Here is a 27,911-nt window from a genome sequence, read left to right on the forward strand (position 1 = left end):
CAATGGAGGAGAGCTTTGCTGGTTGCTAAGGAAACCCCAAGCGGCAAGATGGCAGCCGCCGGTCAGGGGAGCCCGAACTCCAGCCTGCCGCGCCGCGACCCACCGAGGCGGCCGCCGCGGGACGGTAATGGCTGCAGGCCGGGGCCAGACCTCCGTGCGCGGTGGGAGGGAGACGCCAGGGTCCCAGCCGGAAGCCCCTGGGGAGCCCGTGTGTCCCGACCCTGAGAGCCGGGCACCCCCGCGGGTGGGCGGGGTCCCGGGCCCGCCGCGGAGCCGACGTGCGGTTCGGAGGCTGGGCGGGAGCTGCTCGTAGATTGGAAGAACTCTCCTCAGGTAGTTCAGGCGGAGCCTGGGCCTCTTTACGGCAGGTGCAGGAGTCCAGGTTGCACGGTGGAAGCGGGGCTGGCGGGGCACTGGGGGGCTGCAGCTGCTGGCAGGACCCTCCGGTGTAAGTGTGGGCTTTGTCCCGAGGGACAGAGGAGCCCGGTGCGTTCCTGCAGAGGGACGGCAGGGCTGGCCCTTCCCCTCAGCCCTGAACCTGCCCCCGCCCGGCAGCTGTCTCCCAGCTTCCCCATCGGATGCGGCGTCTCAAGGACCCTGAGCTCGCCTCCTGCACACTCCTCTCAGGGCCCAGAGGCCACCCCTCTCTAGTGTCCGTGGGTCGTCAGCCCGGTCACCTGTGTCACCACATGCTCACGTGTCCATTTTCTTTTCAACATTCAGGTTATGGTGTCTACGAGTACCCGAATTCTTTCTTTCGATACGAAGGAGAATGGAAAGGAGGGAAGAAACACGGTAAGAATCGTGTGTGGTCCTTTCCCCCAGCGGCCACCTCGCAGCCACAGCCCATTTCCAGGGGAGCTGGGCGGACAGGTGGCTGCAGGAGCGGCAGCCCTGGGCCCTACACTCCCTGTCACAAGCGCTGAGGAAAGTCCCGCAGGGCCCTGAGGGACGCCCCGGCCCACGCCTGGGGAGGCTCTGGGGCACCCTGGGCCGGGGAAGCCCCAAGTGCAAAATCCTCTCCAGGGTTTTAGTCTGTCTTTGCCAAAGTGAAAATTGCCTCTTTTTTTTTAATGTTTTTTATTTTTGTGAGAGAGTATGAGTAGGGGAGGGGCAGAGAAGGAGGGAGACAGAGGATCCGAAGCGGGCTCTACGCTGGCAGCAGCTAGCCCGATGCAGGGCTCGAACTCACGAACTGCGAGCTCATGACCTGAGCCGAAGTCTAACACTCAACTGACTGAGCCATCCAGGGGCTCCCTTCGTGGTTTACTTTTGATGATCAAGAAAATCATGTAGTAAAACAAAACAAAATAAAACAAAAAACTTCAGCACTACAGGAGAGAAATTGCCAAGTAAGAGGCGGGGAGTCCTCCCCAGAGGTGGGCCCAGACCTTCCCACATTTAAGCATTTATGCTCCCACGGGCTTGTCTGTCTGGGGATTCTGCCTTCTCATATCCTCTGCTCATTTTCCTCCTGGAGAATTGGTCTTTTGGAATTTTCTTATATGAGCTCTTCTGTGTCTACTGGCTGTTAGTGTTTTCTATATATTTTTTTTAATTTTTTAATCATTTATTTATTTTAGAGAGATAGAGACAGAGCATGAGAGGGGGAGGGACAGAGAGAGAGGGAGACACAGAATCGGAAGGAGGCTCCAGGCTCTTGAGCTGTCAGCACAGAGCCAGACGCGGGGCTCGAACTCACAAACCCTGAGATCGTGACCTGACCTGAAGTCAAATGCTTAACTGACTGAGCCACCCAGGCACCCTGTGTTTTCTTTATTTTTAACCTTTTGACTTGTGTCGCTGCCACACAGACATTTTTCACCTTTGTCTAAAATCTCTGCTTCTCTTCCCCTAGGCTGGGCAGGGAGGCTCATGTCTGAGACCCGTGCCAGAGCCTGGCCTGGGCAGAGTGGTTTCCCCTTTTATTATTTTTTTAAAAATGTATTTAAGTAATTTCTACCCCCGACGTGGGGCTCAAACTCACAACCCTGAGATCAAGAGTTACACACAGGGCACCTGGGGGGCTCAGTTGGTTGAGCGTCCGACTTTGGCTCAGGTTATAATCTCACAGTTCATGGGTTCAAGCCCCGCGTCGGGCTCTGTGCTGACAGTTCGGAGCCTGGAGCTGCTTCAGATTCTATGTCTCCCTCTCTCTGTTCCTTTCCTGCTCATGCTCTCTCTCAGTCTCTCAAAAAATAAAATAAAACGTTAAAAATTAAAAAAAAAAAAAAAAAGGAATTACATGCTTTTCTGACTGAGCTAGTGAAGCACCCCAGTTCCCCTTTTTAAAATGTTTTCTTGAGCGCTGCCCTGTGTCACAGTCTCCTTTGCCTTCGGCCCCGGTGCTGCTGGAGGCCAGGTGACCGTAGTGTCCCCATCGAAGAGGTCGGGGTGGGATCTCCTCCGCACTTTGATGGCTCTGCAGTCATCCTGGCTGAAACAGTGGGTGTTAGTCGTGCTTCAGAAACATTTCTATTGATAAGCGTGTATATGGGTGAGTTTGCAGACAGCAAGTGTGGGACCAGCGGCAGAGCCAAACACAGAGACCTGAGGGCTCCAAAGCCTCGCTCCTCCCTCTGAGAAATGAGCCTGACCACACGCATACGCCAGCGGTCACTCTGACTTCGATCTGACGTCACATCCTGATCTTTCCCCAGGTCGGGGGAAGCTGCTGTTTAAAGATGGGGGCTATTACGAAGGCGAGTTCGTGGACGGGGAGATCACAGGGGAAGGCTGCCGCATCTGGGCCTCATCAGGTCAGCGGTGGGGACGGGTGCGGGCGCGCTGACTCCTCCCTCGTAAGCCGTCTCTGCTCTAAGTTGTACCCAGCTTCTGGATACAGAAAGCCCCTCCATCTGTGAAATGTGGGTCCCTGGTTTCTGTTAGGTGTCCTGTGTCGGCAGGGTGCCCTCCTAGGGGAAGGGTAGCCGCGGCTCCAGGAGCTCAGACCCTCACAGGCAAGTGTGGTGGCTGCTTCTCCAGGGAGGGAAGGCTCACTCCAGACTCTGACCCAGAGAGGCCTTTGCCCTTGGGCACATGGATGCCACAGAGAGGGCAGTCCTAGGGCAGGGCTGCACCCAGAGGTGAGGAGGGGAGGAAACCGCACGCCCCTGTGGTAACCAGAATGGCAGGGCCAAATCCACCCAGTCATACTTTGTCTCATTAGCCAAGGTTTTAGGAGATAAAGAGCCACCGTGGCACATTCTGAAATGGTACCTGCTGCCACCGCTGATCAGGGACAGGAGGGCCTCGCTGTTGACCCACCAGGGACACAGGCAGCAGCTCTAACCCTGGACGTCTGTGCCCCTCCTCCTCTGCACCAGGAAACACCTATTCCGGACAGTTTGTTTTGGGAGAGCCTCAAGGACACGGCGTCATGAAGTACAAAGCCGGTGGATATTATGAAGGGGAGCTCTCCCACGGCGTAAGAGAAGGTGTGAGGACCACACAGGGTGTGGTGGGGCACTACGTGGGGAGCCCCGGACGCCCGCACCCCTCCCTGAGATCTGACTCGGGGCCTCGGTGGGCTCAGGAGCCTGCGCTTGCCCAGGGAGCCTTTGCCCCCAGGTCTGTGGGGGGCCATGGCCCTGGGACCCTGCGTGCCGTTGTACCTCCATTAACCATCACTGTGGTTCAAACCTGGTGGCTCAAAACAACTGCGATATAATTGTTTGCCCACAACCCCAGGGGTCAGCAGCCTGGCCCAGCTCGGCTGGGAAAGCGTCTGGCCTCGTGTGGGGTCTCCCCTCCAGCTGCTGCCACAGCAGCTCAAGCAGTGCCGGTGGCTCTGGCGCCCTCCTGGCCTACAGCCTCAGGCCCTCCGAGGTGACGCTGCTCACAGAGCAAGTCAGGAGGCCACATTTGGGGGGGAGCAGACTCTTCTTGGAGGGCGGGGGCAGGGCAGGTGGGCGTCCCCTGGAGGCCCAAAGACCAAAGCGCTCACTGTTCTGGAAGAGCAACGTCCAGGACCGAGCCAAGAGGCCACAATGTCCGACGGTGCCTTTACAGTGTCTGCTCGCACTACTGAACGGTTCTGAACGACGCAGGCCAAGAGCTTCTGAGTCTGTCACTTGAGGCCCAGCCCTGCCGTTACGGGTGTGAGGGGCAGCTTTCCCACGGGCTCACATGCACACCTGGCCATGGAATGGGCTCCACCAGACAGCAGGCACTACGACCTTAGCCTCTGGAGGCCGGGGGTCCTTAAGTGACACCCTCCCACCCTTACTCAGAACCTTTGAGAGCTGGACCCCAGAGCCACTCTCACTGGCGTGGTGGCTGCTGGCATTGCCCTAAATCAAATCTGCCCTTCCTGCCCCGACAGCCCCAGCCTGGGAGGGCAGCCTGGCTCCTGGGGGCCCGCCAACCTTGGCCTCCTTCTGGACCCACCCGCCCTCAGGAGGCCACAAAGCCCCTTTGGGGAGGTGGGTCCACCCGACAGGACGCAGGAGCTGACGCTGGGTGCCCCGGGCTCTCCTCTAGGATACGGGCATCTGGTGGACCGGGACGGACAAGTCTACTGGGGGTGCTTCCATGACAACCAGCGACATGGCCAAGGGCATATGGCCTTCCGGTGAGCACGCCACCCCGTGTCCCCAGCCCTCAGTGCCACACAAGCTTCGGTCTGAGTTCTTGCTGGGATTCTGACCGTTCTTTCGGTTACTGACCTCGGTCACCGGGGTGTGCAGTAGGGAAGACCTCCCGGGAGGGGAGCACCGGGCCCTGGCTCGGGGGTGGGCTGAGGCCTCCTCAGCAGCAGACCCGCCTTTAGGTCCGGCGGCCGCGTCTCCGTGCGGGGTCCCCCCACTTCTCCAGTAGCCTCTCCAAGTCTTACCCACCTGGGGGCCAGGCGAGCGGGCGCCAAGGCCGCGGCCCCCCCACTGCAGGCCCTGGCAAGGCAGGAGCTCACGCCATCTGCTCGGAGCCTATTTTTGCCTCTGTCCCGGTGGCGCGTGCTGAGCCCCGGTCGGAGGAGCCGGTCTGAGTCAGCGGCGCCACCTGGCTCTTCCCGGGCCAACAGCAGCCCCTGCCTTTGTGTCCCCAGGAACGGTGACAAGTACGAAGGCGACTGGGTCCGGGACCAGCGTCAGGGGCACGGGGTGCTGTGCTGTGCCGACGGCTCCACCTACGAGGTATCTGAGGGCTCTCTGTGCTGCCCGGGCACGCTCAGGGTGCCTCTCAGTGCCACTCCCCCCGCCCCCACAAGGGCAGCAGCGAAGGGCTTCCGCCAGTACCTTTCCTGTGCGGCTCCTGAGATGCCCACAACCCACACTGTCACCTCTGAGAATGAGTTGACATTTCTCGGTTCCTTGAGGGGTGAGTGAAGCGGGTTTTGATGAGAAATGCCCCACTGACCACATGCGGAAGGGGAGGAGGATGCCCGTCCCCCCTCACTGCTGTGGGCACCGCCCCCCCGGGTTTGACGGGGGTGGGGTGGGGGGGTTACTCACTACGAGGGGTGGAGAGACCCAGGCAGATCAGAGACCTCGTCAGGACCCCAGAACTTCTCATTCTTTTCTCTTACTGGACACTGGCCTGCGTGCCCGGCTGGGGCAGAGTGAGCAGAGCCAGAGATGTGGGTCTTGGGAAGGACTGGTCCTGCCCCATCGCGCCCAGAGCAGAAGAGTGCCTGTCAGCTCTGCAGGCAGCTGGGTGCCCAGGGGCCTGGCCACCTTCCCTAGGCGTCCTCGTGTGCGGGCAGGAGGAGGGGGCCTGGCGGGCTGGCTCGGGGCGGCAGGGGTGTCCTGAGCATCTCAGGAAGGCTAGAAGGAGGGTGCCCTGGTGTCTGTGGGAAGGTGCCCCCGGTCCTTATTCGGAGCTGCCGTCAGGAGGCGATGGGACACAGAGAACAGCATCCGGATATGTTGGAGGTGAAGCAAGGACTCTCGGCTTCAGGACCTGAGCGTCAGGTGGCAGTGGCGCCGGGAGCCAATTCCATCAGGGGACAAACCACACCAGTGCGTGAACGTGGACGTGGTCAGCTGGCGAAAGCCCGTGAAGCGCTGGGAGGGGTAAAAGCAGATGCACAGGTGGCCCTGGAGACGGCCCCAAAGAGGGACCTGGGACCTGGCGTGGTTACCAGGCACCCAGGGTAGGGAGAGTGGCCAGGTGCAGGGACTTCAGGACTGAATCGGGCTGTCACTAAGGTGGTTGTGACACGCCCACTGAATGGGGGGCTGTCCACACAGCGCCCTCTGCTGACAATGCTGCACGCTGGCGGGCCGACAGACACCTGCAGGGCTCCGTTCCCACAGCACAAAGCCGGCCAAGAAGGGTGGCTTTGGGGCTGAGAGGCGATAAACTGGTCGCTGACCCCGCGGTTGAGACTGAGGGGCGGGGGCGGGGGCACCTGGCAACCCGTGCCGCCCGCTCAGCTGCGCCTGGGCGCCCGCCTGTAGTGCAGAAAGCCCCACACGGATGCTCGTGAAACAGGTCTGCTCGGCACGGCCACACCCAGGCCAGCGCCCCTGTGCTGCAGGGGTCCCGCACCCACGCTGCTGCGCTTGGCGGTTTGCGTCATGCCCATTTGTAGGTGCTGCTGTGACCTGCTTCCCCACGAGAGGACATCCATCCATCCTTATGGCACCACACACCGTCCACCGTAATTCTCCAGAGCTGCAGTGGAAGAGAAACATAGGGCAGGCCCTCCTCCATGGGTCCTCACCCCACCTGGACTCGTCCCCACAAATGTGCACAGCCACACCCACTAGGCTTCATGCCACAGGCACTGGGCTCTGTCCGCAGCCCTCACTTAAATTCTCTCCATCTTGTAACATGAGGTCACAGGCCCAGAGGAGGCCTCCCAAGTCAGGGAGTCCTGGCCTGGAGCCTGGGCTCCCTCACCTCCCTGTGACATTCGGGGACAGCCGTCACAGCCTAGGACCCGGGTCAGGGCCCTCACAGCCGCACAGGGCTGAAGGACAGAGCAACACAGTCTTTAGAGCCCTAATTTCCCTGTTCCTGGAAGCTCCTCTGGCCCCTGGACCCCCCGCTGCCCCCATGGCCTCCCTGCGAGGCTGTGGCTGCCCACCCGGGCCCCGCTTAGGGCTCCCCTGCAAGGCGAGGCTCAGCCAGGAGGGGACGAGCAGCAGCCCTCCACTCCCCGGGCCGAGCCGGGGCGCCTGCCCGGCGATCCACCAGGGGGCAGCCCAGCCCTGCCGCAGCGTGGCCTCGTGGCCCTGCCCGGGCTTCACCCCCCTGGGAGACCTTTTCTTCCAGCTTGATGGCTGGGGGCCGGTTCCGGGCAGAACCTCCCAGGGCCGCAGCTCCCGGTGGCCAGGCTGCTTCCTCACAGAGCGAGAAGGCGTCTGCCTGGACAGTCGCCCTGCCGTGTCGCGGCCACACCATCCCAGCCTGCAGACCTCAGGGCCCCCACACGCCCTTGAGGGAGGTGGCATGTTCTCGACATGGGGCGCCTCAGTAAATGGAGGCGGAAGCCTGGTCCTCCAGGCCGCATCTCCCCACGATGCAGACTTGTGTCTCTGCACTTCCGTTTGCTGGGCAGCATCCCAACCTGGAGCCTGCTGCCCGAGGACCCCGGACACTGCTCTGCTGGCAGCAGCTCCAAGTGCTGCTGGGACTCCCGTCCTCCGCCGTGCTGGGGGCTGTCCGTTTGGGCAGCTCCCACCCGCACACAGTGGCAGGGACACGAGCAGCCACCTCCCCTGCGACCCAGGCCCTGACCTGACGGCCCGAGTAGCGCGAGGGTCCCAGAAGGAGGGCCGGCGCCGGGGTCCATCCTCTGCCCTCCAGCCCCTAAGCCATACGGACGGACAGACGGACAGGCCAAAGGAGGAGGGCCGTGTCCAGGAAGGGCTGGGATCAGTCTGCAGCCACAGGGCGACCTCGGACACGGCACTCGCTGCTGCCAGCACGCCTTTCAGAGACGCCACGGAGTCTTCGCACAGAGTCCGTCGTGGGGCCTGGCCGATGAAGGGGCCACGGGCTCCCGGGTCCAGCGCGGGCCTCTCCGTGTTGTGGGGACACCTTCAGCCCGACCTCCCACCTCCGGGCATCAAGAGTCACCCAGTAATCGGTAATCAGGAGCTGCAGAGCCGCTGGAGGGAGCCGGGAGCTACCCCAAGGCGCGACTCCCGTGAGGGTGTGGGCAGCCCCCTGGGCCCTGACACAGAGTGTCGGCCCTCTTTAAAAATATCCATATTATTCGTAAAACACCCCTGATCTACAACGTACCGTTTAACCACGAAGTGTCCAGTTCAGAGGCATTAACCTCATTCACATGGTTGTGCGGCCATCCCCACGGTCTGTTTCCAGAACCTTCCACCTTCCCAAACTGACGCTCTGCCCCATGAAACACTGGGCCCAGTCCCTCCCCAGCCCCTGGCACCGCCCTGCCTCCTTCTCTGTGGATCTGACCCCTGCATGTACTGTGCGTACGGGGGGGCCTCCAGGGTCTGTCCGGCGGGACGGGCTTCTGTCACTGAGCACAGCGGCCCGAGAGCCATCCGTCCCTCCATCGGTGGACACCGGCTCCTGTGAGCAGTGCTGCCGCGAACGTGGGTGAGCACATGGCTCTCTCCGAGCCGGCACCCGGTTCTGCGGGCTGTGTGCCCAGAAGAAGGACTTCCGGACGGCGGGGTGGGGGCGGGCAGCTCGCTGCTGCATCTCCGAGGAGCTCCACGCGGTTCCGCGCACCACGTTACCTTCCCGCCAGCATCCATCTCTGTTCTGGAAAACCCGTCGCGACCAGTGTGGGCGCAGTGCGTGCTCCGGATCCAGGCGGGTGCACGGGCTGCGCCCTTGCCGGCCCTGCCTGCTCCCGCGCCCTCCCGCCGGTCTGGCTGCACCGCCCCGGGGCCACGCTGCGGTGGTGCAGGGACTGCGGGCTTGTTACTGCGCAGGCGCGGCCTTGTGCGGGGGGGGGGGGGGGGGGGGGGGGGGGGGGGCTGCGGTGCGAGGCCTCCGCCTGCTGATCTCGGCCCTGGGGGGCGGCCCCATACGAGGCCCCACCCTTCACCCCGAGTTCTCCAGAAAGCTGCCCCGGGCGCTCCCACCAGCGTTCCCATGTATCCTTAAGGCAATTTTATTTCCTCAGAGATTAGAAGACAGCGGCCGAGCTCTCCCGGGAGAGTCTCAGGTCAGCTGAGTCAGCGCCAGGCAAGGAGAGGGTCCGGGAGAGGGGTCACCCCGGGGCGCAGTCGGGGCTGTGGGGAGCGGCGTGGCCAGGACCCCCAGCACAGCACAAGGCCTTCCCGGCGGCATCCCTGCTGCCCTGTCTCCAGACTTCCCAGATGCGGCCACTCTAAGGAGCCTTTAAAAAGTCCTAGAAAAAAACCCGTTCCTGAAAATAACGTAGCATTTTCTTCCAAGAGCTGGAAACGGTGTGCCCTGAAGCCAGCAGTGCTCCCCCTCTTCCGGCTCAGCTCGGGGCCCGTCAACAGCGTCTCGTGCACCTGCATGGGGGGAGGGGTGTGCCCAGCAGCGCGAGCTCGAGGCTTCTCCCGAGGACGTGTCCACGGCAGTGACCCCCACAGGCACCGGGCAGCCCCCCCAGAGAGCCCCTGACGGAGCCGGGGGGCCGACAGCGCCCTGGAGGCAGGCCGCGTCCCTGCGATGTTCACACAGCAGCACGCCCTACCTGAGTGGCCGCGGTGTGGTCCCCACCAGCCGCTGCTGGCGTCCGGGCTGTCCGTCGGCACCGCTCCGTGCACACTGGCTGCGTCTCCGGGTTGGCTCTCCCAGAGGGAGTCCTGCTGGTCGGCGCACCTGCTCGCCGCACGGAGCAGGTGGCTGTGTGTCTTCACCTGCTGGCGGCTCCCTGGCGTCTGCACAACGCCGGCAGCCTTTGTGTCCCCACGCCAGCCTTCACAGTCCCGGATGTGGGGCCGTGACCCCAGGGGTGTGCTGCACACAGGAAGTAGGGGCCTCTGGACCATTTGAACAGGGGCAGGAGGAAGGTCTGGATCGCTGGAGCCATCGTGGGAGCCCGTGCCAGGCTCCAGGCTCCATGTGGGGTTCAGATGTCCACTGACTTCAGAAACAGATGTAGGCAGGCAGTGAAAGCCACCAATGACACTGTGAAACCTGAGGAACTTACAGCTGGGGTCATGGAGATCAGACACGACACCCTATGACCCTGGTGCTTGGGAGACGAGAGTGGGGCTCACACCCATGCCACTGACACGCCAGCCTGTGTGGTCACGGCCACCCCTGCAGGCCATCCCACAAGCTGGGGAGACCAGGGACCCTGGACAGTCTCAGGGCCCAGGCAGGTGGCCTGTGACCATTTCCTCATATGTGACCTGATCCCAGCCACCCCGACCTGGTCTGCGAGCCCATGACCTCAAAAGAAGTGGTCACCTGCACTAGTCTGGAAGTTTGGCGTGGCGACCATGACTACAGTTAGAGGTGGACGCTGGGGAGACCCGGAGCCTCAGGTCCTCCTGAAGTGGCCGCCAGGGTGCCGGGCTGCAGATCCTGGGAGCATGGGGGAGCGCAGGGCTGCAGATTCGGGGAGCACAGGGCTGCAGATTCGGGGAGCGCAGGGCTGCAGATTCGGGGAGCACAGGGCTGCAGATTCAGGGAGCACAGGGCTGCAGATTTAGGGAGCATGGGATTGCAGATTCGGGGAGCACAGGGAGGGGCACTCACAAAATACCAATAAAAGCACAGTAATTTTTCCCTCAGGAAGAAAAATAGCATCAATTAGCAGAGCATGCTTCCTAAAATGAGAAAGAGTCAGATACTTGTTTCACACAATTTATTCCCACTCATTCGTGGTGGCGGCGTGAGCCAGGAGTCTTGTCCCAGCAGCCCGACTCTGTCCAGGGAGGCTCCAAACAGGCAGGTCCCATCCTGTGGAGCTCTGGGCGCCCAGAAGCAGGCCCGGCGGCTGAGTCCACTGTATCACCCCCAGGGTCCCAGGGGAGCCTCCGCGGCCGCGGGTGACAGGTGCTCCTCACTTTGGCCCACGGGACCGTTTCCTAACGCTGGACCCCATTCCCTCGGTCTTTGTGGTGTGGACGCAGGCCCCGTGCTTCCTCCCCATAGGGCTCCCCCTGGCCTGGGCGCCAGCCGGCTCACTGGTTAGAGGGAGCCCTCGCCCCAGGTGGAATGCGCCCGCCCCTCCCAGTGGGGGCCCGGCCTCCTCCAGGAGACAGTTTTATAAGTATCGGCTCCCACTTTGGGTGCGAGTCAGCTGAGGAAGGGCAGAATTTTCACAGGTATGATTTATGGCATTAATTAGAAAAGGTCCTTCGCTGGCGTTACGTCGCGTACCTGAGCATGTTCGTCCTGGTGTGGTTCTGCTTGAAGCCGCGGAGACCCAGCTGCCCCAGGGCCACAGTCTGGGCTCGGGTTCTAGCAGGCGAGTTTAAGGTCGCGGGGGTCTGGGGGCACTGAGCAGGACTCCCTCCGGGGGGGGAGGGGGGTGTGCCTGCGGCCCATCCTCATCCTCAAGGCCCTGGGTGTGGAATGACCTGAGAGTCCACAGCTTCCCAGGCAAGACCCCGCTGCTGCTTGGCCTGGCGGACGGAAGCGCAGGCGGGGACTAGAGGCTGCCGTTGTAGTGGCGGAAATGGCTGGGACGTGGGCGGCCGCGGCGGCCGGCTCAGCAGCCATCCCGCCGTTTGGAGAGGCTTTCAGCCTGTGTTGATTTGGGCCCTGATGCGGCCCTGAGGGAGCCAGGAAGCATTTACGATGAGTGTCCACCTGTGGGAACTGTGACTCCTGCCTCCAGGAGTCTCCGGTGCCCCCATGGGTGGGGGGTCCGTGTGGCGGGAGCATCTGGAGCCGAGAGGGGGTTGCAGGCCCCACTCCCATCCCCGAAGGGTGGGGTGTCCCCTGCCCTGGGACAGGAACGAGCACGGCAGGGTGAAGGCAGATGGGGGCCTGCCCAGGGCACGGAGGGGGCACAGAAATGGCAGCTCTTGCCGTCGGTGGGACAGAGAGAGCTGGGAGCGACGGGCCGAGGAAGGGTGCCAGGCTGCAGGTCCCCACAGGGAGGTGTTGCTCTGCAAGGGCAGCCGCCCCTGGGGGCCACCGCCCCTGCCCCGCCGCCTTTGGGCCTGACCACTTCCCACTGGGCCACCTGCTGCTGCTGGGCCCTGGAACTGAGCCCAGTGGTTTCCAGGTAGAGGGTGAGCCTCCGTGGTGGGGAAGGGGGAGATTTGGTTTGGCTCCTGTGGGGTTTGCGTGTGACCGGCCAGGAGGCCAGTCGCCTGAGTTGAAACTGGTAACTTGTCAGGTTTGGGGATGGTGTCTGAGGGACAGGGTTTTCTGCAAGCAAACGCTCCCGCGGCTGCTGCACCTCCATGCCTCAGCCTCGGCCTCCCAGCAAGCAGTCACTGGGGGCCCCGGGGGCAGCCACCTGCCCCGCCCCGACCTCCACCCATGGACAGCAGCTCAGCCCGCGACTCTGCAGCTCTGCTGTCTCCCCCCGAGATCACCCAGCCGTCACAGTGAGAGTGCCCAGCCACACGCACACGCAGGCAGACACACAACACACCTGCATGCAGATGCGCACAAAAGACATACATTCGTGGCCACGCATGTGCACCCAGCCCCGCGCGCACGTGTACATGTGTGCTCAGCGCCCGCTGATGGTTGCTCAGGTGCTCGGTCCCTGCAGCCGCCAGGTGGGCTTCCCGCCCCGAGCCCAGGATGAGAGAGCAGGGCCTGTCGGGCTGATCTGGCCCATCACCTGCACCCGTGGGCTGCTGCCTAGGGGACACGGCCTCAGCCCCATGTGCACCCAGCACTCCCAGCGGGGCACAGCCTCAGGAGAGCAGGAGCCACTGCAGGGCCAACTCTGCTGTTTGGGTGTTGGGCAGGAGGGACGTGGCTGTGCTGCGGGATGGCCAGGCCTCGAGGCAGGGGCCCGTCTGCCCCTGCCCACCTGCGGACAGCCCTGCCCCTCCTGCAGCTGCAGCTGTTGGTTCGCTGCCCCTGCTGGGTGCCCTTGGGGCTGCCCGCTATCGGGTGTCCTGGCCCAGGGGCGAGCTGTGGCCGGACCTCCACCCCTCACCGTGACTTGGCTCCGAAGCTCTGGTGCTCAGCAATTCTCATCCCCAAGCTGCCCGAGGGAGCTCCTTCCCAGCTTTGGGGGGTCCGAGGTGTGCGGGGCTGAAATCCCATGGCCCCCATACCTCCCCCCTGAGGCCTGAGAGAGGCCGGCTCCGGCCTCAGCTGTGCCGTGTCCCACAGGGCCCGTGGGCGGCACCGTCCACACGGGCACCGACTGTGGCCCAGCCCACGTGGAGGGCAGGGTGGGAAGTGGAGCCCAATTAGCTCCCACGGAGGGATGCCTGGAACCAAACGTGCCTTCGGCCAAGTTCTTCTCCAGCAGGAGTGATTCACAGTAAAATAAGATACCGTGAAGCCCTTGAATTTTCCACAAAAGTAACGTAGCTGCTCTAACACACTATTCTAATGCCCTGTCGTGTGTGTGGTTCGGAAAGTGAGGTCTATTGTGAAGGCAGCAGAGTGGGGTGTGCAGCGTGCCGCCTTCCCTCCAGTGTGTGCGCGGGGGCCCCACGGGCCCCTCAGTGGGCGCCCTCCGGTTTGCGCACATGCAGTAGCTTTACTGAGAGGGTTTTCGTGCTGAAAGCACCCCTTTTTTGAGCCAGTGTTTTGTTTGCATTTTGTACATGTGTAATTGTTCCCGAACTTCGCGGCTTCTTACTATTCAGTTGAGAGCAACATGGACACGCGGCAGTAGTTCATGATTCCTTGCTCTCGACAGGGTCCTCAGGGCCCCAGGGGTCACCCCCCCGGTATCACACGTGTCCTCTGTGGACTCCAAGTGCACACGGTTCTCTCCGTAGGGACAGTGGCACAGTGACGTCTTCAGTGGCCTGGGCACCATGACCCACTGCTCTGGGGCCATCTACCACGGGATGTGGATCAACGGCCACCCGGTGGGTAAGTGCCCCCCCCCACCTCCCCTTGGCCTTTCGAGGTCCTCTTATGGGGTCACATCAGAGTCACGTCGGGGTCTGCTGAATTCTCTCTCAGGCAGCCCCAGGCACTGGCACGGGGGGGTTGGGTCAGGAGGTGTTTGGGGGCGACGCTGAAGTGGATCTAAAACCCCAGGCCCTTCAGGAGAAATGCATTCCAGTTGGGTTTCAGAAGGGCCCGTGGCCATGACCTGCAAAGGTCCCAGTCCGACCTCACAGCCGTGGCCCCGGTGTGAGCAGGAGGGTGCCAACCTCAGAGGGTCCCGCCCACAGGGCCCTGGGTACCTGGCCCCCCTCCCTGAGCTCTCTGCACCATGACTGGAGCACAGGGGCCCCTCCTGCTGTCGGCCTGGTCATGTGGCCTCCTGTTAGACTCCAGGACAGAAGTGCCACCCCAGGAGCCAGGGGTCACGGGCCTGTGGCTGCAGCTGCTCACTCAGAGCTGACCAGCCACGCTCCTCACGTGGGTCCCCAGGGCCCTTGCCCGTAGAGGCCGTAGCAGGCGCCGCCAGGCCAGGCTGGGCTCCTCTGTGGGGGCTCGGGTCCTGGGAAGGGGAGTGGCAGCCTGGGTGCTTCCCAGCCCCCCAGCAGTGCCTTAGTAACGTCCCCCGAGTGAGGGGCCCTGTTGGAATCTGTGAAGGACTCAGAGGACGTGTCCTGTCCTGCCCCCAGCAGGGTCTCAGCAGATGCCAGGAAAAGCCTAGAATGGCTGGGGTGGGCTCTGGCCTGACCCTGCTGGGTGCTGGCTGGTCCCCCCAGAATGGGCGTGGGGGGGCTGCCCCCACGTGAGCTGACCCAGCCCCACCGTCACAGTGAAGCCACCAGCGCCTGTCACCCTGCACACATACCTGTGCGTGCTCCCTCCTAGCTGGCATGTGGTGGATAAACTCAACTCATGTCATAAGCTTTTCCCAATGATTGCTTTTAATTTTTTTAAATTAATTTTTATGGGGCGCCTGGGTGGCTTAGTCGGTTAAGTGTACGACTTTTGCTTAGGTCATGATCTCGCGGTTCATGGGTTCGAGCCCCGCATCGGGCTCTGTGCTGACAGCTCAGAGCCTGGAGCCTGTTTCAGAGTCTGTGACTCCCCCTCTCTCTGACCCTCCCCTGCTTGCGCTGTCTGTCTCTCTCTCCTAGAAATAAATTTTTAAAAATTAATTAATTAAATTTTATAACTTTTTAAATTTATTTTTGGGAGACAGAGTGTGAGAGGGGGAGGGTCAGAGAGAGAGGGAGACACAGAATCCAAAGCAGGCTCCAGGCTCTGAGCTGTCAGCACAGAGCCCGACGCGGGGCTTGAACTCACAAGCCGTGAGATCATGACCTGAGCCAAAATCAGACAGTTAACCAACTGAGCCATCCAGGTGCCCCCCAGTGATTGCTTTTAAACCCTAACCCTTGTGCAGAGGTCCTCACTCTCGGGGGCTCAGGGACTCAGGGAGAAGTGGACACTGAAAACAGCGTCTCTGGCCACTCAGACCCCACAGTGGCCCAGGAGGTGCCGGCCAGCTCCTCAGCAGGTGGCTGCAGCACCTTGTCCACACATGTGGACCCACTGGCTCAGAAACAGGAATGCAGGGCCAGAGTCCCAACCGAGCAGAGGATGTGCTGGAACATTCCACCACGTGCAGACACAATGCAGACAAGCCATTCATGTACAGCCCTTCACCATTTGGTGGCCCTCTGCGGTCTCCTTAATAGGCTTGCAATAAGTTGCTTGGAAATCACAGATGCCTCTCAGGATGGGGTCACAGCCTTGTTTTAGTGACTGGTCGGCTCACTCGGTGAAGTGGTTCATGCAGGAGATTGACAGCAGGCACAGCCCCCTCCCTGTGGAGCTCTGGGAATGCGTGGGGGGCATGGGCTCCAGCGGGCAGTGCCCCCCGTGCCCCGGGTCACCCATGCTCCGCTCTGCTCTCCCCCAGCACAAGCCAGGAGGATCGTGATTTTGGGTCCGGAGGTGATGGACGTGGCCCAGGGGTCTTCCTTCGCCTTGAGCATCCAGCTGCAGCAGGGCAACGGGGAAGCTGCCAAGAGTAAGTGCCTGCAGGTCACACTGCGCGTTCAGAAAGACGAACGGGTGTCAGGTCTTAGGGCCGAGGTGCCACGCATGGCTTCTGGTACTGGGACACAGCGGAGACTGTTCGCAGGTCCTCACCACAAGAGCCTTGTAGGGGGGTAGCAGGCTGACAGGCGGGCGTGTGCGCGCGTGTGCAACAGTTGTGCGCGTGCCCACAGCCGTGGCTCATCTCACAGGAGGAAGGGTGACCGCTGGCATCTGCAGGGGGCGAGTTCCCGTGTCCTCCATGGGTGATGGGGGAGGACAGGGCTGCTTTCTGAGGAGTCCAGAGTGGCAGCAGTGCACGGGCTGGACCAGCCGCCCTCCTGAAGCCTGTCCCAGCGTGTGCAGAGGGCGCGGTGCGGAGAGGGCCCCCGCACGGTCACTGGTCACTGTGCGTGGCCGGGCAGCACCACCGCTAAGAAACGCACGCCTGGGATGCTCACTGTGCATTACTTCACCCGAGACCAGCAAGCTTTGGCCGGAAGCCACGGTGTGCAACCTGGACTGAAGACAGTCACCGCTGGTCTGTCTGATTTTATGTTTATTTAGAGAGAGAGCGTGTGCACTTGCACAAGCAGGGGAGGGGCAGAGAGAGGGGAAGAGAGGGCACCCCAAGCAGGCTCCATGCTGTCAGCACAGAGCCCGATGTGGGGCTCGAACCCACCAACTGTGAGATCATTATCTGAGCCAAAATCAAGAGTCTGATTTTGAGGCTGAGCCTCCCAGACGCCCCCACAACCGGTTTATTTGAACAGCTTTATTGTGGTGCCGTTTTTTTATTGCCTGAAATCTTTGCGTCGTAAGTGATTCAATGACTTTTAGTAAGTTCTCGGAGCCGGGCAGCCAGCACCACACCACGCTCCTGTCTCAGACCACTCCCCGCACCGCAGAAAGACCCCTCGTCCCTGCTTGCAGCCCCTGCCCGCCCCACCCCCCCTCCCACGGGTCTGCCTGCTCCTCTGACCGGCGGGCTCTGCAGGGGTGCGCCCATGTGGCAGTGTCTGGGGCAAGTTTTTGTGTGTCCTGTGCATGCATTCTGTCCCTCGGTTATGTCCTTGTGAGTGGGGTTGCAGCAGCACGTGGCAGATTTGTGTGTAAGCTTTTAAAGACACTTCCAGGCCATTTCCCAAAGTGGCCACACCATTGACCACCGGGTCGGCAGAGCCCGGGCTTGATTTCTCACGCCCGGCACGTGTGCGGCCAGCCTGCGGGTGTCTGGTGGTGGCCTGTCTCGGCGCCCGTCTCCAGTCCGACCCGCACTCCCTGCCGACGAGGGGTTGCAGCTTTTCGTGTGTTCATTGGCCACCTGTGTACCTTTTCCAGGGACACTTTCATGCAAATACGCTGCGGTTGTTCACTTAGGCTGTTATTCCTCTTGATTTTGACTTGCTGGGGCTCTTCACCGGCTCTGAAAACGAGTCTTTTTATTACGTGCTTCTTTGAAAATAGTTTCTTTCAGTGTGCGGCCTGTCATCTTCTTAACGCTGTCTTCTCAAGTGCAAAGGTTTTTAATTTCAACAAAGTCCAATTGTTAAATTTTTTCTTTTATGGATCATAATTTTGGTAACGAACGTGGGGCTTCTCAGCCTGACCCAAGGACGCGAAGATATTCTCCTGTTTTCTGCGAGTTTTGCTCTTTCGTTTCCGCGATCCATTTTAAGCTAATTTTTGTGGATGAGAGAAAGTTCTAAGTTCACCTCTTTTCCTGGGGATGTCCAGCTGCCACAGCACCACGTGGGAAAAGACTCCCCGAGCCGCCTTGGCACCGGGCCGCGGGATGCTGCGCTGCCAGAACGGCAGTTGCATCGATTGCGTTCCATTGGCTCTGGTGTCTGTCACAGCACCACCACACTGTCCTGACCCCTGTAGCCCCAGAGTGAGTTTGGAAACTGGAGATCCCTCCAATTTTGTTTTTCTTTTTCAAAATTGCTTTGGCTATTCCGGGAACTTTGTATTTTATATACGTGTTTTAGGGTCAGCTTTGTCGATTTCTGCAAAAAAAAAAAAAAAAGGTTTCCTGGGATGTTGTTGGGGACTCTGGCTGGGAAACACGGCCACCAGCAGACTCCAGGTCATCAGCAGGAAACATCTCCCCACTTATTCATGTCTCTACTTTCTCTCACCAAAGTTCTGTAAGTTTTAGTATCCACGTCTTGTACTTCTTTTGTTAAATTTATTAATGAGTGGTAATTTCTTGCTAGTTATTTAATTTATAATTATAATTTGTTTACTAATTAATTTGTAATATTTATTCCTTTTATGTTATTGTAAATGGAATTTTTTTTTTAAGTTTTAATTGAGAGAGAAAGAGAGAACACATGCAAGTAGGGGAAGGGCAGAGGGAGAGAGAGAATCCCAAGCAGGCTCTGCACTCAGTGCGAGCCCGACTCGGGGCTTGATCCCACAACCCCGGGATCATGACCGGAGCCGAAATGAAGAGTCAGCTGCCCAATCCACTGAGCCACCCAAGCGCCCCTGGAATTGTTTTTTTGTCTTCATTTCAGAATTGCTAGACTATTGATTTTAATGTGTATTTATTTTTGAGAGAGAGAATGCATGAGCAGGGGAGGGGCAGAGAGAGAGGGAGACAGAGCATCCAAAGCAGGCTCTGTTCTAATGGTGAGAGCCCGACCCAGGGCCTGAACTCAGGAACCTCGAGGTCGTGAGCAGAGCCGAAATGCAGAGTCAGACGCTTAACTGACTGAGCCACCCAGATGCCCCGTAGACTACATTGATTTTTAAAGATTGATCTGATGGCCTTTGACCTTGCTGAGGATTTCATAGGATTTTCTATATAGAGGATCACATCGTCTACAAATACATCCAGTTTTACTTCCTTCTTCCCAGTCTGGGTGTGTTTTCCCCCTTGTGGCTGCAGCACCCCGCGTGCCCCGCGGCAGTGGCTGCTCCACGCGCTCACCACCGCCTCCCACCGCTGTCGTTCTGGTCAGAGCCGCCCTGCTGCGCGTGAGGCCATGTCCCTTGTGGTTCTGATTTGCATCATCCTGAGCGAGGGATAACGCTGAGCATCTTTCCATTATTTATCGACCATTCATACATCTTCTTCAGAGAAATATCTATTCAGATCTTTGCCCATTTAAAAAATTGGGTAACTTGTCCTTTTATGGTGAGTTATCAAGAGTTCTTTATGGGGGCGCCTGGGTGGCTCAGGCGGTTAAGTATCTGACTCCTGATTTCAGCTCAGCTCAAGATATCACAGGTTCATGGGATCAAGCCCCACGTTGGGCTCGCTGCTGTCTGCACAGGACCCCTCTGTCCCTCTCTCTCTGCCCCTCCCCCACTCACACACTCTCAAAAATAAACCTTTTTTTTAGTTTGTTTATTTTGAGAGAGAGAAAGAACAGGGAGGGGCAGAGAGCCAGAGAAAGAGAGAGAATCCCAAGCAGGCTCTACACTGTCAGCACAGAGCCCAAGGAGGGACTCAAATTCTCAAACTGTGAGACCATGATCTGAGCTGAAACCAAGAACTGGACACTTAACTGACTGAGCCCCTCAGGCGCCCCAGTAAAATGTTTTTTTTAAAAAAAGAGTTCTCTGTGTATGGGCTCTAAGTCCCCTTATTAAACATCTGATTTACAAATGTTTTTTTCCCATTTTATGGGTTGCCTTGCAGTTTCTTGATGGTGTCCTTTGAACACAGAAATGTTAAATTTTGGTGAAGTCCAACCCAACTCACCTACTGCTTTCTTTCGCTGGTTATGCTGTTTGTCGCAAATCTAAGAAGACTGCTTAACTCAGAGTCATGGAAACTGTCTCCTGTATTCTCTTCTAAGAATTTTATATTTTTAGCTCTTATATTTACAACGATAATCGATTTCGAGTTCTTTCTGTGTGGTGTGAGGCAGGACCCAAGGAATTCTCTGCATTCCTTCACCTGTGGCTTCCAGCTGGCCCAGCACCGCTGCTGAGAGGCTGCCCTTTGCCCCTTGGATGACCCGGGCGTTCCATTTGCTAAAATTTTGTTTACATTTTTCGCATGTCTTTTCATGAAGGATATTGGTCTTGAATTTTTTTTCTTTGTTTTCCTTTTTAAGGCTTGTTTTTAAGTAATCTCTACGCCCACCATGAGACTCAAACTTACAACCCTGAGATCAAGAATCACGCACTCCGCCAACGGAGCCCGCCAGGCACCCCGAGTTTCTTTTTTCTTTAATATCTTTGTCTGGTGCTGGTATCAGGGTAATGCTGACCTCGTAGAATGAGTCAGAGAAAATTACTTCCTCTTCAATTTTCTGGAAGAGTCTTGTTGAATTAGTATCATTTCTTTCTTAAATGTTTGGTAGAATTCAGTATGAAGGCCATTGAGGCCTGGAGTTTCTTTGTGGAAAGACTTTTAATTACTAATTCAGTTTCTTTAGTAGATATATGGTTATTGGGGTTATCTGTTTCTTCTTCTTTTTTTATTTTTTATCTATTTTGTGAGAGCACATGATAGAGCAGGGGAGGGGCAGACGGAGACAGGGGGAGAGAATCCTAAGCAGGCTCCGCACCTTCAGCCCAGAGCCCAAACTGGTGCTTGATCCTGTGAACCATAAGATCGTGACGTGACCTGAAATCAAAAATCGGACGCCCAACCGACTGAGCCACCCAGGCACCCCAACGTTACCTGTTTCTTCTTGAATAAACTTGGGTGTTTTGTGTCTTTGAAGGAATATTTGTTCATCTAAGTTGTCAGATTTATCGTCATAAGCTTGTTCATGATATTTCCTCATTCTCCGCTAATGCACTGATATCACCTCTGTGTTCCAGCTGTGGATTGTTGGTGTCTTCTTCCTGTTTTGCCTGACTAATTGGCTACAGGTCCGCAGTTTTGATATGTTGTGTATTTTCATTTAGTTCAGAATGCTTTCTGATTTCCCTTTTGATTTTCCATTTGCCCCATGAGTGATGTAGAAGTGCGTTGTTTCACTTCCAAATACCTGGAGATTTTTCAGATCTTTCTGTAATTACCTTTCGACTTAATTCCATGTGGTTAGAGTTATACTTGGTATATCTTGAATCCCTTTAAATGTGAGACTTTTTTCATAGAATTTCTCCTGTTTTGGTAAATGTGTGTGCACTTTGAGAAGAACATGATTTCTGCTCTTGTTGGGTGGAATAAATATCAATCTCTAAATAAATATCTATCTGTAAGTATCTTCTATAAATATCAATCAGGTGGATCTTACTGACACCGTCCTTCAAGTTTACCATGTCTTTGCTGATTCTCTGTCCACTTGTTCTATCAGTACTGACAGTGGTATATTGAAATCTCTGATTATAATTGTGAATTGTCTATTTCTGATTTCATTTCTATCATTTTTTTGCAACACAGATTTTGTAGCTCTGCTATTAGCCACATAAACATTTGGGATTTTTATGTCATTTAATTACTTGACCCCCTATCATTGCAAAATTACCTTTCTATTTTTTTTAATGTTTATTTATTTTTGAGAGAGAGAGAGGGAGAGAGAGAGAGAGAGCATGAGTGGGGCAGGGGCAGAGAGAGGAGAGGGAAACACAGAATCTGGATCAAGCTCCATGCTCTGAGCTGTCAGCACAGAGCCCAATGCGGGGCTTGAACCTACCTTCATGACCTGAGCTGAAGTTGGACACTTAACCAACTGAGCCACCCAGGCGCCCCCAAAATTACCTTTCTCATCTCTGACATAGCCATTGCTCTGACATCTACTTCCTATGATACTAATATAGTGACTCCAGCTCTCTCGTAACTAACATCTGTATCCATCCTTTTACTTTTCACCCACTTAAGTCTTTATATTTAAAGTGTGCTTTTAGTAGGCAATATGTAGTTGGGTCTTGCTTTTTAGTTCAGTCTAACCACATCTATCTTTCAATTGAAGTTTTTACACCGTTCACATTTAATATAATTATTGATATACCAGTTTCACACTTACTATTTTACTGTTTTCTGTGCCCTGGCTGCTTTCTGGTTCTCTTTAGACTCGAATCCACCGTTTTGTGGGTTGAGTGTTGTTTATGATTCCATCCTGTCTCCTCTGTTGGCTTATCAATTGTTACTCCTTGTTCTTTTGTTCTAGGGATTGCTTTAAGGTCCACAATTTACATCTTTAACTTATCACAGTCTGCTCTGGAATGATACCATACTACTTCCCACATAACATAAGAACGCTACAATAGTATATACTTCCTTTTCCGCAATCCCAATCTTTATGCTGTTGTTTTTACATGTTTTACATTCTTGTGTTTAATACACTTCATAATACATTGTTATTACTTTTGTTTAAACAGTCGTTTCTCTTTCAAAGGATCCTTCACCCAAAAAAAGGAAATCTTAGCGATTTACCCACATAGTTACTATTTCTGGTTCTCCCCATTCTTTCCAATAAATACAGATTTCCAGCTGGTACCGTTTTCCTTCTGCCTGAAGGACTTAACCTTTAACATTTCTTGTCCTCCATGCTGGCTGGCAGTTAATTCCTTCCGCTTTCACATGTCTGGAAACATCTTGATTTTACTTTCATTTCTCACAGACTTTTTTCACCAGGTATAGAATTCTGGTTTACCTTCCAGCAGGACAGAGGTCCTGTTCCATTGTCTTCTTGTCTGTGCTGTTTCCGATGAGAAGTCTGCTGCCATCTTTATCTGTGTTTTCTCCATACAAACTTGCTTTTTCTCTGGCTGCTTTTAAGATTTTCTCTTTCTCACTGGTTTGAGAAGTTTTATTTTTTATTTTTGTTAATATTTTTAGTGTTTATTTTTGAGAGAGACAGAGTGCGAGCGGGGGCGGGGGGGCGGTTAGAGAAAGAGGAAGACAGACTCCGAAGCAGCTCCAGGCTCCGAGCTGTCAGCACAGAGCCCAACGCGGGGCTCGAACTACAAACTGCAGCATCGTGACCTGAGCCGAAGTCGGACGCTTAACCGAGTGAGCCACCCAGGCGCCCTGAGCAGTTTTATTTTTGAAGTGACACGGTGTAATTTTCTTCATGTTTCTTGTGCTTGGGGTCTATTGATTTTCTTGGATCTGTGGGTTTATAGTTTTCATCAAATTTTGGGATTTTTCAGACTTTATTTCCTCAATTTTTACCCAATTGTTTTTTTCCTCCCTCTCTTAGGGGCTCCGTTACCCACATATCAGGCTGCTTAATGTCGCCTTGCGGTTCATAGATACCTTTTCCCCTTCCCTCTTTATCCTCCCTTTTTTTTTTTCTTTTTTCTTTTTTTACCTTTTTCTTCTTGGTGTTTCATTTTGGGTAGTTTCTATAGCTATGTTTTAAAGTTCATGAATCTTTTTTTTTTTTTTTTTGCAATGTCTAATCTGCCATTGATCACATACAGTGTATTTTTTATCTAGTAGTTTTTATTTCTAGAAGTTCGACTTTGTTCTTTTTATATCTTCAGTGTCTCTACTTATCTTTTGAACACATGGAGTCCAGTTATAATAATAACTTTGAAAAGGTGTCCTTTCCTGCTAATTCTAACATCTGGGTCAGTTCTGGGTTGGTTTCATTTGACTGTGTTCCCTCCTCTTTATGGACCATACTCTTCGTCATTCTTTGCCTGGTAATCTTTGCCTGGGTGCCAGGCATTGACATTTTTGCCACTTGGAGGCTGGATATTGCTGCGTTCCCATAAATATTCTTGGCCTTTTTTCTGGGGTACAGTTGATTTACTTGGCAATCGTTTGATCCTTTCAGGTTTTGCCTTTATGAAGTGGTAGGTGTGGAGCTGAGCTCCGTCTGAGGCCCATTAGCCCCACTGCTGAAGCAAGACCTTCTGAGAAGGCCGCCTGGCGTGCCACGGCGTCCGGCCTTCCAGCCTGGCCAACGGGAGTGAGCACCGCTCCCGGCCCCTGCGAGCCCCGGCCCCTCCCACCCTGTCTTTGCCTGGCTCTTTTCCTGGCCGTGGGACATTTCCTCGCCCTCGGTGCACCGACCTGTGCTCTGCTGCGCACCCAGCAGCCCCACACTCCTCTCTGTCCCTCTGTGCCTGTCTAGACTCCCGGACCCCTGGTGTGTGCCTGTCCCCCCATCAGCCCTGTGCCCTCACGGAGCGGGCTCCTGGGCCTGCTCCGTCCCTCTCCCTGCACCCTGTCCACCTTCTCTCAGGGGAGTGGCCTGGGCAGTTATGGGGTCCACACTGTCCGTTTCCCATCCCTCAGGGACCACTGTCCTTGGACCCTGAAAACCCTCGTATCATCATATTTTGTCTGCACTCTGGTTGCTTCAAGCAGGAGCATAGACTGGTTCCAGGTGCCCCATCTCGGCCCGGAATGGAAGCCGATCAGACCATGCTGGGTGTTATTCTCAACTCCACTCCCCACTCCCTTCCATCCAAGTCCAAGTACTTGCAGCATCTGCGCTGCTCTGTCTCCTCTTCCGCGGGGGCGGGATGACGGGCCGTCCCGGGCTGCTTAGAGCCCACACGACCAGGCCCTGTGCCCAGGGCCTCGGGAGTGTAGACCAGGGGCACGGAGCCATCCTCCAGGTCGAGGTGGGAGATGGGCGACAAGCAGTGATGTCTCCCCGGAGGCAGAGCCATGGTGAAGACAAGCCTCTGGCGTGTCTGCTCTCGGTCAGCGCAACCCCACGGCCCTGAGCAGGTGAAACCCTGAAGCTGGCCCACAAGGAGAACCCCCCAACCCAGAGGCACAGCCAGGTGCCCTGAGGCCTGGGACCCCCCAGTGAGGGCTGGAGGTGTGGGGCAGTGTGGACGGCTCAGCCGAGGGCCAGGGGGTAGAGGAGCCGGGAAGGCAGGCGGGGAGCTCGAGCTGGATCCGGTCGTGGCCGGGGCAGGCGCTGCCCCTGCGGGAGGTCTACTGCAACGGCCCTCACAGGTGCCCAGCCCAGGACCGGGGAGGGAGAGGCCCGGGTCCTTGCGGCCGCTCTGTCCCTCCCTGGGCTCAGCCTGCTTCTCTCTCCTTCCCAAGGCGAGGATGGCCGGGTTTTGAAGATCTCAGCTGGCGTCAGGTATGTGCAGCTCCCGGCCTACTCGGAGGTCAGCTTCTTCAAAGTGGACAAAGACCACCCGGACACACGCATCCAGACCCCGTTGTGAGTGTGGGCGGCCCCAGACGCCCGTGGGGGGTGGGGGACCCCGGGGACACAGTAGTGACCTCCAGACACGACATGCTCTGTCTAGTGGAACAGAGGCAAAGGCACCTACAGACAGTAGGGGTCAGGCAGGGGGCCCCGGGGGAGGTGGGCTGGGCTGCAGCACGGCTCCAGGTGGCCCCAGACAAGACCCTCGCCCCCACCATTCCCTGCTTCCCTCCACCTTGGTCTCAGAGTGGTCGTCTCGTCCCCTCTTCCCTGGAAGGACCCTTAGGCCACTGTGTCCCCCACACCCAGGTGTCCCTCTCGGCTTGGTGTCCAGCAAAGCCCAGTCCGACACTTCCCTTTGCAGTGGGTTTGAATGCATTGCTTATCCTCTGTGGAGCCCCAAGCCTGGGGGCCTGGAGCATAGAGCTGCCCTGGAAAGTGCTGGAGGAGACCCGCCGCTCCCCAGGGGAGGCCTGGAGCCAGCGCTGGCATCAGACACCTCTCGAGGCCAGAGGGACGTCCCCGGCGGCCCTCCCGGTGAGTGGGACCGGCCGGCTAGCTGGTGGCAGGTTGCGGGAGGGCTTAGGAGTGCGTGGGCTGTTGGCGGGAGCCCCAGAACCTGGGCCAGAGGAAAATAAAGTTGGCCCTTGAGAACCCAAGGTCGGGTGGGCCAGGACACGCTCAGTCAGCGGGTCCCCGCCGGGCACGTTCACGGACACGTTAGCTGTGGGGACCTTCGTGTTCCCTTAGCCCCATGACGAGGGGCTGGTCCCCAGTCAGGACCCCAGCCCTGGATGCCACAGAGGGGTGCTCCGGGGTCACAGAGCAGAAAGGGGGGCCAGTGTTCTGTGACAAGGTCCAGGCCCCCTGAGTAGGGGCGCCTTCACGAAACAGCGGCTGGCGGGGGCCCCGAGGTTCGTGTGGTGGAGCCCGAGGGGCCTGGCCACCACCCCTGGTCTGCTTCCTGCTCAGTTTATAGAAGCGATTTTACGCCCAAGGGCAGAATAGGTCTCATGTTTCTGCGTAAAAACGCTCTCTGGGCAGCACGCCTTCCAACGGCAGGGAGTTCAGAGCCTGTAATGAAGTCTCTGTGGAAACCAGGCCCGGAAAGGGGGACCCGGCCCGCTGTGCAGGTTTGGGGTGCTCGCCGCTCAGGAGCAGGCCTCACCTCGCGCTTGTGGGGCTGGTGTCAGGCTGCCGACGTGCCCAGAGACGTTCCCAGCTTCGCAAGGACGCGGGTGTGCAGCCATAGAGGGTCACCCGTGGGGAGGCCGAGGGGAGCACACCTGGGGTCTGTGGGAACCGCTGGGGTGTGAGTGCTCAACCCCCTGAGCTCGAGCTCCGCAGCTGAACCCGAGGCCCAGGTCCTCTGCCGGTGCCCTGGGGCCCGAGAGGTGGCTGCTTCTCTGCCGCGTCCTGGCCCAGCCTCTCTGCACCTGTCTCCTCTTCGGTAAGGTGGTGATAAGCGGCATCTGCCCTCAGGATTGCCAACCCCATTGTGACCGCCTCCCGTCCCCTCACAGGGTGGGATGCCAGGGACGTGCGCCCCTGGGTCAGGAGCGGCCGCCCGAGCCTCTGCGGGACGCTCTCACGGAATGCGTCCGGTCGGCACAGCTGCCCCAGTGCAGCCCTCGCCCCACTGGGGCCCAAGCCCTCCGGACGTGCTGATGGGAGCCCGGGGGGCCCTGGGTCATGGACACACTGGCCGGCCATCTATCTTGTGGTGTGGCTGCAAACAGGAAAGGAAGTCGGTGCAAATTTCAGTTCTGCCACAAGTAGGATGGAAGTCGGCCATGATCAAGAGAAAACCCCGGATAATAACAGCTTGACCAGGGGAGTTTGCTTCAGGGACCAGGAGGTGCCAGCTGTGGGCAGCCGGGTGGTACCTGAGACCCGCGTGGGAGTGGGGGAAACCGGAAATGGCCGGGGACACGGAGCTGCTGGGGTGGGAAATAAGGAAGACTTTGTTGTTGTTTTAACCGAAGTGCCTCATGCTGGGACTCCCTGGGGGTGGAGATCTTTAGCTTATTCTGAGCATTATTCTGAAAGAAAGCAAAAGGGGTGTCGTCGTGTGTGTGTGTCATATGGCAGTCCCCACGCGTACGGAGACACGCGGGGGAGCCAGACTGAACCGCACAGCCCTCGCCATCGCCCCTGGCCTAGCTCAGTGCTTTCCTGGATGGCGCCTGGTTCTGGCCTCTCCTCTTCTGCCAGACCTTGGCCAGGGACCCCAGACTCTCCCGAGCAGAGCCACTGCCTCTGTCCACCTGGGCGGGAGTGGCGGAGGGCGCCACCTGCTGTGGCCGCTGAGGGTGCCTGCCACGTACGTTTGAAGTCTAAGCATCGCTGGTGGCATGGGGCCAGCAGCCAGGACGCAGGACAGGCCTCTGAAGTGCAGGACAGAGACCGCAGCCCAGAGGGTCCAGGCCAAGGGATCGGTGGGTACGCGCCTAAAAGGGATTTGGGCCAGAAAACCCACAGGTGATCGTCCCCCCGAAACGTCTCACTATGGCCCCCGAGCAGGGGGCCCACAAAATGTTCTTCTGGAGCACAGGCTCCAGGCCAGGGTCTCCCCCTCTGCCCAGGCTCACGGGCGCTGCTGGGCGCCCACCAGTGACCAAACACATGCCGCGCAAGGAGATGTGAGCACGGCGCTCGCCGAAGCCACATCCACAGACACCTGTGATGCACCAGCAGCAGCCCCCGATCCGGGCCCTGCTCCTGAGCTCACTCTCGGGCCCCCTCCCGACAGCACGGCGGCGGCCTCAACTCCATCGGTGTTCACTTCTCGCGTGGATGCTCAGAGGCTGGGGTGCTGTCCCCCGTGGTCACCAGGGTCCCTGTTTGTGTTTCCTGTGCTGCTCTGTCACCCTCCCTGCGCCGCCTCACAGCCCTAAAGGGTTGCACAGG

The 27,911-nt window shown here is 57.8% G+C and overlaps 1 protein-coding gene across 3 annotated transcripts in view; it reads left to right on the forward strand.

Moving 5' to 3' along the window:
• The first annotated feature begins 48 nt into the window (after positions 1–48).
• MORN1 (MORN repeat containing 1) overlaps positions 49–27,911 on the forward strand; it is a 48,203-nt gene continuing 20,340 nt past the window's right edge. For all 3 annotated transcript variants that reach the window (XM_039248293.1, XM_039248294.1, XM_039248295.1), the window contains exons 1-10: positions 49–124; positions 724–795; positions 2,661–2,759; positions 3,327–3,437; positions 4,483–4,573; positions 5,045–5,132; positions 13,785–13,881; positions 15,842–15,952; positions 24,890–25,013; positions 25,366–25,538. In XM_039248293.1, the coding sequence (XP_039104224.1) occupies positions 49–124; positions 724–795; positions 2,661–2,759; positions 3,327–3,437; positions 4,483–4,573; positions 5,045–5,132; positions 13,785–13,881; positions 15,842–15,952; positions 24,890–25,013; positions 25,366–25,538 (1,042 nt within the window). The remainder of the gene's footprint in view (positions 125–723; positions 796–2,660; positions 2,760–3,326; positions 3,438–4,482; positions 4,574–5,044; positions 5,133–13,784; positions 13,882–15,841; positions 15,953–24,889; positions 25,014–25,365; positions 25,539–27,911) is intronic.

The sequence above is a fragment of the Hyaena hyaena genome, unplaced genomic scaffold (assembly GCF_003009895.1).
Source record: "Hyaena hyaena isolate Hyena2069 unplaced genomic scaffold, ASM300989v1 scaffold_308, whole genome shotgun sequence".
Taxonomy (NCBI): domain Eukaryota; kingdom Metazoa; phylum Chordata; class Mammalia; order Carnivora; family Hyaenidae; genus Hyaena; species Hyaena hyaena.